Raw genomic sequence first — 12,790 nt, 5'->3', positions numbered from 1 at the left:
ATCCTGACAGCACTGGGCTTGCTGTCCTGTGCCAACACGCGGACTGGAAGCCTTTCGGGTGGCCAACGGAAGCGGCTGGCCATTGCCCTTGAGCTGGTGAACAACCCTCCAGTCATGTTCTTCGATGAGCCCACCAGGTAAATCAGGAGCTATAGAGCACCTGGGCCATGGCTGGGAGAACAGAAATGACCCCCCTGTCCCTCCAGGGTCTCACAGTGGCCCTGACATCATGGCGTGGCCTAGAGAGGGTGGTATGGATTCCTCTCACTGACTTGCACTCCCTGTATCCTGGGGGTCATGGGGCAGGGGCTGACCTGCCCTCTGTCCCTCACCTACTCAGACCCATGTATTGACACGGAGGCTACCACAGCGAGAGTTGGACATGGGGATGTGGTTTGGGGGAACAGCCCTTCACAGAGCGCATCTCTCCCATGGCATGACTTCCCCGGCACAGTGCTCTGGACGCCAGTGCTGTGAGAGGCCCTGCGAGGGGCGCGTGTCCTGTGCTCTGGAAACCCTGTGCATGTTGGCACGCTGAAGGCTCAGAGAGGCCTGCAGGAAGGAATCCTGCCTGGCCTTGCTCACCGCTCTCTGCACCCACATGAGCCCAGCTCTTTCCTGAAGGGTGCCCCCTTACATCAGGGCCTCTAGTGGAAAAGTGGCTCTCGTGTCCTGGCCTTGTGTCCATGAACAGAATCAGGCTCACCTTAACCTGATCCTGTCCCAGACAGGGTGAGCAGACACAGAGGGGCTGCTCCTGAAATGACTTCACCCAGACCTTACATCGTCCTGTTCTTGCCCACTTTCACCTCTCCAAATCCCAGCTACTTTGGGCAGCGGTTTGCAGCCTTCGACAGGGAGGGGCCCAGCATAGGGCCAGGCCCATAGCAGGACGTACTGAAGGCAGCCTCTATGAAGAGATTTTAGAAGCACTCTTAAAGTTGCATCTGCAGGCTGACTGTCATGGGAAGGTTGAGTTCCAGCACACACCCATTCCCTGTCACTGTGGAATCGGAGTATGTATAGGGGTAGGGCTAAGGGTGCTAGCAAGGAGAAAACAAAAGCAAGATCACTCTGAGAACTTGATGGACACTGGCAAGAGCCCACGGTGAGCTCCAGGACTCTTGCACCTGTAAAAAGCCCCTACAGGTGTTCAGTGAGCCACCTGCTGGAGTGAAGCCCCAGTGCAGGCTGTACTGAGGTCACTCTCTCTGGACTGACACCTCATTGCCAGCCTCCCAGCTTCAGCGAAAGGTGAAACATCAGCTGACTGCCAGACCCTGTTGTTCACTGCGTGCCCAGATACTCCTGAGGTCCCATCCTGTCTTAGTCGCCACTGTCCCCATCTCCGGCCCCTTACTCAAGACCAGCCGGGCTTCCTTCAACCTTGAAAGGGAATAAGCTGTGATATACACAGTCCCCACTGTGCTCCACCATTGAGCAGGGAGAGCAGACAGGTAGAGCAGGGCCTGGCAGGTGTCTGGTTCCAACCCTCCAAAGGTCCTAGATGCCTGGGTCTCCCGGAGCCTGTGGCAGTGGCTTGCTCTTGCTGCCTGCAGGCGTCTCATGGTCCCTTTGACTTGCAGCGGCCTGGACAGCGCATCCTGCTTCCAGGTGGTCTCCCTGATGAAAGGGCTGGCTCAAGGTGGGCGCTCCATCATCTGCACCATCCACCAGCCCAGCGCCAAGCTCTTCGAACTGTTCGATCAGGTATGTAGGCTCCTAGCCCCTCTTGCCCTGGTCCTGGACTCTAGCTGTGCTGGGATCAGCCTGAGTGAAACCAAACACTGGGTGTGCATCACCTTTAGTTAATTTGGGGAGTATCTTCCTTTTGAAGAGATTGTAAGTGTTACATTTCATCAGACATTTGGAACCATAGCAGCCAGGGTTGCTGGGGGTAGGAATTGCTGAACAGTGACCTCTCTGCTCCTGGGATCTGGTCATGGAATCCCAGGCAACACACTCAGACACTGCCTCTTAGGTTTTGATATAATGCATTGTCTAGAAAGTCATGATGCATTTTTGCATAGAAAAACGAAGATAAATACACCATGACTTTCCCGATGACCCAATAGTAGGAGCAAAAAAAGTCCCAAAGATGTAGAATGTATATAGCTCCACAATCTTTTCTGAACTGATAATTACTATGAGAGCCGGTGGGCGGGGGGAGAGCAAATAGTATGATAACACAATCCCAGACCACATGCCGTGTTATCTTTCCTGACTTGTCCAGGCTCCCCCCGACCTTGAGCAAGGTCCTTGGGGAATAGTGTGCAACTTTCGGGAGAGAAGAGGTTGGCCGGTTGGTTAACTGAGAGCCCCCGTTGCCTTGCAGAGGAAGGTGAGCTTGATGCTTCTTCTTCTCACTGTTTTGCAGCTTTATGTCTTAAGTCAAGGACAGTGTGTGTACCGGGGGAAAGTCTCCAATCTTGTGCCGTATTTGAGGGACTTAGGTCTGAACTGCCCAACCTACCACAACCCAGCAGACTTTGGTAAGTAAAGACATGTCCAGCCCTGGAAGACAAGAAAGGGCTCTTTCTCACTCTGTGGGGGTCATGTCTATCTGATATCACTGAAGCAGGAGTTACTTGAGTATTCCACAAATGGCTTGAGGGCCATCCAGTGGAAGAGCTTCAAAGAGGTCACAGAGAGATTCTCTCCCTCAGATGAAAGTATCTGGCTGCTAGTCCCTGCCTCTGACATCACCTGGTCTTCTGTTTCCGTGTCTCCTCTCCTCTGCTTGTAAGGATAAATTCATCTCAGCACGCATCCCACTTGAAGACCTCTTTCTAGATAAGGTCGCATTCCTGGGGTCCAGGTGAATACCTTCCTTGCTCTTCTAGTCACCAGCCTGTCTCATTTGGTTGCTTTTCTTTACAACATCTGGTCACACAACTCCCGGGATTCTGTATTTTCGACATCATTTCTCAGAGTGTGTTGCATGAGACCCTGTTCCTGGGAAATAAATGCCTCTGATTCACGAGGCGTAGGCTGTGGTGAGGAGAGCAGAAAACCAGAGGAAGAGAGTAGTTGGGAGGGCAGCCTCAGGTGTGGTTAGCAGGACCTGGCTTATAGTCTCACATTCATTCACACGAGAAAGAAGAGCCAGCCAGGTGCCGCTAGCGGGGAAGGGAGATGGGATCCAGACCCTGCATGGAGGCCAGACCCTAGAGAGAAGGACAGATGGGAGGGGACAGAAACACCCATGTGGGACCCAGAGAGGTGCTGGAGAGATGAGAGATGAGGTGCTCCCTCTCAGTGTCATCTGAAGAGAGACAGGAGGCAGGGAGTGCGACCCTCAGTGGTGAGTGTGACCAGAGGAGTGTGGAGATACTCCCACCTCCCCATAGTTCTGGGGCTGTTTGGAGGTGGGGGTGATGCCTTTCTGTGGGGCCAACCTGTTCTGGCTCTTGGCTCCAGGAATACCTGGTGCCCCAGTAGTGGCTTGGAACAACAGATACTATGGCTGGTTTTGCCAGATGGGAGTGTGAAAAAGACAAGGGACCCAGTGGGCTTTGGACTTCAGCAAGAATGGTATGAAGTGAGGGGAGGTGAGTGCACAGGGAGTGGAGGAACGAGAGGGCAGATGGACTGGGAGGAGGCAGAGGTTGGGAAAGAGCAGCAGCATCCCCAGAGTGTGGGACCAGCCATCAGCAGCAGAGCAAGTCAGCACAGAGGGACACCTGAATAAGCAAGTCTAGAGGGGAGAGGACTGTGACAGTGGGGCCCAGGAGGGAGGGGAGCCAATGACCAAAGCCAGTGGGGGAGACACTCCCTGTGGTCTGAGAGGTGTGGCTGATGGAGCTGTGACCTCGAAGCCCCAAGGTGCCAGGCGCAGCCTTCTTCGTGGTCTCCCAGAACTCCCACACCTCTCATCCCAGTGTTAAGCCACAAGCTCTTCAGAGAGGAATCCTGCCTCATTCCGCGCCTCTCCCCAGCTCCGATACGTGGGCTGGCCTGGAGTAGGCATTCAGTAAACACTGACTGAAGATGCGTGAGCCCGCCGTGTAGACTATTGACATCACTGCACAGGTTACATTTCCAGTCTCCTGACGTTAGAAACAGCCGTGCTGGGAGTTTCAGAGCCAGATGTTGGTTGATAAATGATTTGGATCTCATGCCATTATATATTTGGTCACCAGAAAAGTCATGACACATTTTTGTATGGAAGGACAGAAATACATCATGACTTTTAATGACCCAAATTCATCTCAACATAGCAGCCCTATTAATCATTTAAAAGCATCCCGGCTGAGTGACAACTTTGCCATTGCAGAGGAAGAGTTGGTCCCACTGGGGCGTCTTCCCAGTGCCCGGGGCTAAAGCACCTTCTGTGTCTTTGCAGTCATGGAGGTGGCGTCTGGCGAATACGGTGACCAGAATGGCCGCCTGGTGAGAGCGGTCCGGGAGGGCATGTGCGACTCTGACTACAAGAGAGACCTCGGGGGTGATGCCGAGGTGAACCCTTTTCTTTGGCACCGGCCCTCCGAAGAGGTAAAGCAGGCAAAACGATTAAAGGGGTTGAGAAAGGTAATGCAGATCCCGTCCCCCGAGCGCTGCGTGCGGCACCGCACACCTACTGCATGAGCGCTCTCTGCACGAGAGGGAAGTGGGCGGGTGGCACATCACCTCTCCCCTCCTTGGCTGTGTCCTCAGGACTCCACCTCCATGGAAGGCTGCCACAGCTTCTCCGCCAGCTGCCTCACTCAGTTCTGCATCCTCTTCAAAAGGACCTTCCTCAGCATCATGCGGGACTCGGTAAGGTGGTCAGAGACATCCTCTCATGCCAGGGGAAGCTGCCAGGTCCTCCTCTAATGGAGTCGTCCTGCTCGAGCTTTCAGATGTTTTCCTCCATTTGGCATGCGTCAGCTGTCACTCTTATTGTGCTGCAGTAACAAGCAGCCCCAAAATGCCAGGTCTGCCACAAGCACCGTCTGTGTCTTGCTTGTGCTGGATCTTGGAGGCTATGGGCGTACTGTGGCTCTGCCCCACTGCCCTCCCCTCCTGGGACCCAGAATGAAGGGACCGCTCCTGTCTGGACATGCCGAAGGGGAGTACAAGTGGAAAACCAAAGTGGCCCTTAACACTACTGGTTAGAGGTGGCAAATTGTCACTTATATGAACAAGTCACGTGGCCAAGCCTGATGGCAAGGATCTGAGGGTGTGATTCCTCCTCAGGAAAGCATTGTGAGCACTAAGGAATGGGTAGAGTTGAACAATCCCGCAGGGAAGGAGGCTCTGGAACATGGGAACCATCGTATTAGTGGGCAATCTGGCCACCTTCCGAGGAGGGGTTGAGTGCTCTGTAAGGCCTTTGAGACCTGGAGGGGCTTGCAGCAACCCACACCAAAGTTCTTCAGTTCTTCCAGAGAATTTTTTACATAGCTATTCTTTATCCCTCTCCCACCATTGTTTTCTAAGGGTAGACATCCCTTGTTTACCATTTGAAAAGAGGATTTAACAAGATAGTAATCCCATAGGTTTTAATGTTTAACCTGCTGTGTGTGTGTGTGTGTGTATGTTGTGTGTGTGCATGTGTGCAAACATATACATGTGACTTTGAGTTGGTTTAGGATTTGAGCTGGTTTTTCTGGAAGAGAAGGGAAGATGCAGTATAAGATCTGCTGTTCTGGGGGCCAGTAGGTGGTATAGTGGTTAAGGCACTGGACTCCCACATGACCAACCATAGTTTGAATCCCAGACCCAGCACCTTAAAAAACATGCTGGATGCATGTGTGTGGTGTGGCCATCTCCTGAGGGAGATGATTTCTCACTTACCATCTCCCTCTGTCTCTTTCTGGAGAGTACAAGCACCCTACGGCAAAAACCTAAAAAAAAAAAAAAAAGAGAGAGAGAGAGAAAGAGAAAATAATAAGAGAGAAAGAGATCTGCTCTTCTACAAATTAGGGTCTGATGCTTCTAAAGGCCTTGGCCTGGGATTCCCTTGACAGCCTGACCCTGGGACTTCCCTGTACACTGGGTAAGAGCCGTGTCTGCCCCCAGGTTCTGACACACCTGCGGATCACCTCACACATTGGGATCGGCCTCCTCATTGGCCTTCTCTACCTGGGGATTGGGAACGAGGCCAAGAAGGTCTTGAGCAACTCCGGCTTCCTCTTCTTCTCCATGTTGTTCCTCATGTTCGCAGCCCTCATGCCCACCGTTCTCACCTGTAAGTGACCACAGACCCTTCTCTTCTTTATTATCTGTGATTTCTACCCCAAAGTTGGGAACCAAGTCAGACCTTGACCAAGGGATGAGTCTCCTGAAATACCATGCCATACCATCTTCTGTGTTGGCAGATGCAAGTCACATAGTGTTTGCTGATATATAAGAAAATACAATGTTTAAGCCAAAGGAAAGAATCACTAATGGAAGACGTTCAAGCATGGTGGAAACTGATGAGGGGGTATTTCTCAAGTTCACTTATCAGAAGCCCCTCAAATTCTACCACTTAAGCACTCTCTAGTTCAGTTGTTAAGATATCCCTGTTACGGCCAACTGTGGGAGTGGAGAAGCTCTTCTAGATGGTTTTCCATGCAGTTCTAGTTTGTTCACAGTAGCTGTGCTTAGTCATTTGGACTGACAGTGGACAAAACTGTAGGTTTGTCAGAACTCCGGCATAACCTCCCCCCAGTTGCAACAATATCTCCCTGAGTTGCCCTGAATTTCTGAGACCATCCTGCAGGGTTTGGCCACAGAATCACATTATTGTAATGTTCAGAAGAGGCAAACTTGGTAAGACTAGAGCTGGTGGTGAGAATTTTTATACCAGGCACTACAGTATTCACAAAGGTGCTTGCCACTCAGATTCTCCACTTGATGGCTTTTCAGGTTATGAACATGGCTGGCCATTTTTCCAGCCCAGTAAAACGGTACATATTTTTGTTCAAATTCTCAACACTTAAGTTCTGAAAGCCCAGACTGCAGCCTAGGCGGAACTGGGTTACGAACAGCTTAGCATAGAAGGACCTGTTTGAGCCTTTGGCTTGCCTTGCCCATTTACCCGACCCCTTTTTTGTTTTCTCATCTCCAGTTCCTCTGGAAATGGGGGTCTTTCTTCGGGAACACCTGAATTATTGGTACAGTCTGAAGGCCTACTACCTAGCCAAGACCATGGCAGACGTCCCCTTTCAGGTACGTGACTGGGGAGGGGTGCCGTTTGCAGAAGGGGCAAGAATTCTCCCATGTACACTACAAAATGGGGAACCCAGATCTCACAAGGGGGTCTTCCTAACGATGAGGCCAGTGAGCGGCTGGGTGAAGGATAGGCTTGGAACCTGAGAGGATCTCTGGCAGCCCCTTCTCTCCCCACCATCACCACTTAACGGCTCTGTGTTGCAGATCATGTTCCCGGTGGCCTACTGCAGCATCGTGTACTGGATGACATCACAGCCATCCGACGCCGTGCGCTTCGTCCTGTTTGCTGCACTGGGCACCATGACCTCTCTGGTGGCCCAGTCCCTAGGCCTGCTGATTGGGGCTGCCTCTACTTCCCTACAGGTACCAGCCTAAGAGACATCATGGGCTGGGCTTCCCTTTGCCACCCTGACCTGATGAGGCTCAAGCTGCTCTCGGGGGCTCAGCACTGCCCTCCTCCCTGAGACCCTCCCCTGAGTCTGCCCTGAATGTCTAGATGGGAAGGGATGATGTTGGGCTGGGCAGCTGGCCGCACCTCGCAGAGGAGAGTGACCACAGCAGGTGCCACGCAGTGCTCAGCGCATGCCAGGAGTGCGCCTCCTGCTGTTCACGGAGGTTCACTCAGCCCCAAGCACGCCACACATAGGCACTGCCTACACCATGTTAATGCACATGCATGCCTCATACCGTACCTTACACACTCCACATGTGCTGCACACACGCACTCACACTCTCCATGCCCTCACTGGGGTCTTGCCCGCCCGACATCAGCAGACATGGCATTTTGCTTCTGGTCTGTCTTTGGCCGACTCAGTCCCAGTGGAAGGGCACACAAGGCACGTCCCCATGCCTACAAGGAGGGCTTTAATGCTTCACTCCCAGTCTATTGAGTGACAACCCACCACGATCCTGCCATGTGTCATGCCCACCATGAGTAAGCTCTATCCTTAGCCACAGTGGGGACAACCACTGAGGAGCAGACAGCAGCCCCCATGAGAAGGCCCTCATGGGCCCTGCAGGGGTTCTGCCAGCCCAGCCCTGGGACAGTGGTGTCACAGCGGAGCAGGCAGCCCCTCTGCCTCCACGGGGACCACAGACATAGTGACATGCCTAGGGTCACTCCTGTACTCTTCGCCATCAGGTGCCCTCTGTAGCCACACACAGCATGCCCTGCCACTGCCCTCGTGGGACTCACACTTTTCTGACTTCGACCTTCTCAGTGGGGGCTGGAGAGCCCACCCCTGCAGGAGGCCAGGCTGCTGGATCTGCAGATGCAACCACCAAACCCCACACATCTGGGTTGTCTTTTCTGGGGGACAGTAACTATCCAGAAATGTGAGCAGTGGCCTCCAGGGCCATCTGGGCAGAACACTGAGTGGGCTTCTCGCCTGTGTCCCACCCACCCCAGGTAGCGACCTTCGTGGGCCCTGTGACTGCCATCCCAGTCCTCCTGTTCTCAGGATTCTTCGTCAGCTTCGACACCATCCCCACGTACCTGCAGTGGATGTCCTACATCTCCTACGTCAGGTGCGTGGGACTGGGGCTGTGTGCTGCCGGGGGGGACGAGAGCACCTCTGGCAAGTGAGGCGCTCCCTGAAGCCACTTCTGGGCCGCAGGCTAGGTGTGGATCACACAGCTGAGGGGGCCCATGCCTTCTGTTCTCCTAGCTTTGGGTGTCCACCTCGCCAGCTCTCACACACAGCAGGATAGAACACATACTCCTGACTTGGGCCACTCTGTGATGCAGTGTCTGGATCCCACAGGGTGACCATGGTTTCAATCCCCAGCCTGGTCTACCTGAAACACATCAGGCACATGTGTGTGAGAGCCCGAAATCCAATGGGTTGGAGGACTGGGGGAAGGGATCACGGCATGGCCAGGCCCCATGGAGGGTGCTTCTCTGTGTGTGTGTGTGTGTGCGTCTCTCTGTTGTGCACACGTGCACTCTATTATGAATGAAGGGGGGGAATTAAATAAATATTGATAAATACTCGTCATTTAACCCCTGAAGAAGCTAAGTTATGCTCTCATACTCCATGGGGTTCTAAAAACTGCCTTCAGTGGAAGCGTTTCCATTTTTTTTTTTTGCCTTGATAAGCAAACTCTTTATTTATTTTTACATTTTTGCACAAACATTTACTTTACATATCAAAAAATTTTAGCTCGTACTCGATAGTTCTTGACAGTTAATAAACAACTTGCAAAATTTCAAAATACTGAATTTTAAAGATCATGTTCAAAGTATTTCTTATAATTTTGTATAATTTTGTTTGCGACTCTTTAACAACAGAGACAGTATGGTTTTAAATATTTTTTAGAAAATATTTACATGTCAACTACTCAAGTTGTTGGAAAGCAAATGCCCAGCACATAAGTCACATATAAACCTTCTCAATTCGGCCCTGCCTACCAAGTTCTGTGATACACCATCTGCTAGCAAAGATCGGTCTCTTTCACCCTTTCTAACCTTGCCACTGGCATCGGCCTTCTTGGCTTTGCGTTTCTTCCCTTAGTTTCCTTCACAGCTTTTTTTTTTTTTTTAAATTAATTAATTAATTAATTATTTTTATTTTTATTATCATCATAATCTTATTTATATTACATTGGATTACATATAACTTTACAGTGTATTACATTGTTTTTTCAAAAGGGAATGCCATGCATGTCAGTCAGTACAGAGACATTAATCTCCCCACTTCAACATTCCATATCTTTTCTGTTTTCCCCAATCATTATTTTTATTATTCTAATTATTTTTATAAAACAGTCAATTGCTATTTCTCGTTTTGCTTGTAAAAATACTTTGCCCATCATGAAATACTTCTCAGACCAATCCAGTTGAGAATACTATACATGTCATCATCAACAGTTAATAACCCCTATCTGTTTCTCACTAACGTCCTGTCTCTCTATTGTTCACTTGCTATCTTTCTCTATCCTCTTCTCTTCACTTACCCCATTCCACACTGTCCTATTCTCATTAAGTACCTTCACTGTGTTTATGTCCTCCGAATTTTTGCTCTCTATTATAGAGTGCGGATAGTCGGTATATATTGAGTGGATACATACAATATCTTTCTTTCATAGCCTGGCTTACTTCACTCAGCAATAGATCCTCCATATCTGACCATTTTCTATCAAATTCCAGGGTCTTGTTATTTTTTATGGCTGAGTAGTATTCCATAGAGTATATATACCACACTTTTCCAATCCATTCATCAGTTTGTGGACATTTAGGTTGGTTCCATGTCTTGGCAATTGTGAATAATGCTGCAATAAACATGGATGTGCAAGCACTTTTCTGACTGAGCGTTCTCCTGTCTTTTGGGTAAATACCCAGAAGTGGGATTGCTGGATCAAATGGTAGTTCTATTTGTAGATCTTTGAGGAACCTCCATATTGTTCTCCACAGTGGTTGAACTAGTTTACATTCCCACCAACAGTGTAGGAGGGTTCCCTTTTCACCACATCCCCGCCAACACTTATCACTTTTTATATTCTTAATCTTTGCCATTCTGACAGGGGTTAGGTGGTATCTCATTGTGGTTTTTATCTGCATTTCCCTTATGATGAGGGATGTCGAGCAATCTTCTCAGAGGCAGATAGTGCTTATAACACAGTCCAGATTATAAAACCGGAATAAGAAACCCAGGGAGAAGCTGCACCTTCGGACATCCTGATATCTTTGCGAGAATGTGCCAGTGCCTGCCTGAGGCCAGAGGCTATCGGATTGCACCCCCATCTGAGTGGCTTAGGCAAGTTGGGGCATCAGCATCATGGTCAGTACCCTCCTTTAGAGCCCCCTCCTCCCCTGCCCCCACTGCTGCAGTTCCTATGACACAAAGATCCAAAGTTGGGAACAAGCTCTTCGTTTCTAGAATGTCAGCTCAGGCCCAGGTATATCGTTCAGGATAGCAACATCAAAACAAAGCACTTATGCAGGATTTCAGCAATTCACGTGCTTTCCAGCACTAAGAAATCAGAAACCAGCGCCTACCTTCTCAAAATGAGTGCTTTTGTTGTGACAGTGCAGGGCCAGGACAGAATAACAGACAAATGTTTGCTGTAGACGCTCTGAAGTCCTTGCAAGGTGTCAGACCCACTGGTACAAAGCCTGTCACTTCAAAAGTAATCTAAGTGCAGTTCAACTCATTTTGCCACTGAGTGAATACCTACCAATTCATTGGATTCATTTATTTATTTATTATTATTTTTTTTTTGTAAGCTTCTACATTCACCCAAGAGACAGACAAAATGAAGGAAAGTGAGAAATTACCCTGTAGGAGGGAGAGCAACACCACAATCCCTTCTCCTCCATTCTCCTCTCAGAATTTTGGACACTCACACACATATGCCTGGCGTGATTTTCTTTTTTTTTTTTTTTTTGAGGGGTTAGATTTTCACTGTAGGGCGCGTGCGCTCGCCAGACAGACAGAGAGACATAGAGACAGAAAGCCAGAAATCACCCCCCAGGGGGGATGGTCACGCCGCAATCCCTTCTCCTCCATTCTCCTCTCGGGATCTTGGGCATGCATGCACACGCGCCCGACGTGAGTTTTAAGCCACCGGGTCCGGGACACGAACTGCGGTCGACTACGTGTGAGTCCAGCGACATAGCCATTACGCTAACTGCTGGTTCCCATGCCTGGCGTGATTTTCAAGTTGCCAGGTCCAGGACTCGAATTGTGGTCATGTGGGAGTCCAGCACCTTAACCACCAAGCCACATGTTTTTTTGTTTTGTTTCTTGTTTTGTTTGTTTCGTGTTAAGTTCATTTATTTATATCATCTATGAGCAAGAGAGATGGGGGGCAGAGAGAAAGAGATATTGCCCTCTACAGGGTTCCAGTGCTGTGATCCACCCTTAGTCTTTAACCAGTGCTGGGTCATGGGCACACAAACTCAAGGAGGTTTCTGGACTTGAGCTGGGAACCTTCCCATGTTGTATTGCCTCACAAGGCTCTGTGTCTTACTGCTGCACCGCTGTCCAGCCCCTCAATTTGTGTGTGTGTGTGTGTGTGTGTGTGCGCGTGTGTGCGCGTGCATGCAAGGGGAATGGGGGAGGGGGAGAGGTGACAAAATTGGGATAAAAGCTTAGCAAGCTATTAAATAAGGTTATCTTAGGGAGACGATGAGTGTTCAGGAAGTATTTCAGTGAATAAAACTTTCTGGGAAGAGAGGAAAGCCAGGCTAGGACTCAAGAAGAGGGTGAACAGTAGTGACCTTCAGCACGTGGCTTGGCCAGTGGGTGGCACTGGTCCCTCATGCCCTGTACCTTCCTCCTAGATATGGATTTGAGGGAGTCATCCTCTCCATCTATGGCTTGGATCGAGAGGACCTGCACTGTGATATCGATGACACGTGCCACTTTCAGAAGTCGGAGGCCATCCTGAGGGAGCTAGACGTGGAGAATGCCAAGCTCTACTTGGACTTCATCGTTCTGGGCATTTTCTTCATCTCCTTGCGCCTCATTGCCTACTTCGTCCTGAGGTACAAAATCCGGGCGGAGAGGTAAAATACCCAGATGCCCGCAGAGAGGAAAACCAGACCTGTGGCCAAGAGCACTTCCAGAGTCGTGGCAGCAAGCCCGTGCCCGTGACACAGAGACTACTTGACCCAACCCTGGAAATCACAGTTGGTTTGTGGGTCCAG

General features: G+C 50.2%; 1 protein-coding gene across 2 annotated transcripts in view; it reads left to right on the top strand.

The window, feature by feature from the left end:
- The window catches only part of ABCG1 (ATP binding cassette subfamily G member 1), a 74,741-nt gene extending 61,957 nt beyond the window's left edge, over positions 1–12,784 (top strand). Inside the window, exons 7-16 of one of the 2 annotated variants that reach the window (XM_006156368.3) lie at positions 1–137; positions 1,587–1,710; positions 2,378–2,492; positions 4,346–4,494; positions 4,657–4,758; positions 6,004–6,172; positions 7,037–7,137; positions 7,345–7,503; positions 8,549–8,667; positions 12,425–12,784. In XM_006156368.3, coding sequence (XP_006156430.1) covers positions 1–137; positions 1,587–1,710; positions 2,378–2,492; positions 4,346–4,494; positions 4,657–4,758; positions 6,004–6,172; positions 7,037–7,137; positions 7,345–7,503; positions 8,549–8,667; positions 12,425–12,653 — 1,404 coding nt within the window. In that variant the 3' untranslated portion in view covers positions 12,654–12,784. Of the gene's footprint in view, positions 138–1,586; positions 1,711–2,377; positions 2,493–4,345; positions 4,531–4,656; positions 4,759–6,003; positions 6,173–7,036; positions 7,138–7,344; positions 7,504–8,548; positions 8,668–12,424 lie in introns of both variants that reach the window. The other variant, XM_006156367.3, reaches the window with a different exon arrangement.
- Positions 12,785–12,790: the final 6 nt, after the last annotated feature.

The sequence above is a fragment of the Tupaia chinensis genome, unplaced genomic scaffold (genome assembly GCF_000334495.1).
Source record: "Tupaia chinensis unplaced genomic scaffold, TupChi_1.0 Scaffold000492_1, whole genome shotgun sequence".
Lineage (NCBI taxonomy): Eukaryota > Metazoa > Chordata > Mammalia > Scandentia > Tupaiidae > Tupaia > Tupaia belangeri.
The sequence above is the reverse complement of the archived record's forward strand: the minus strand, read 5'-3'. Positions and strand labels throughout refer to the sequence as shown.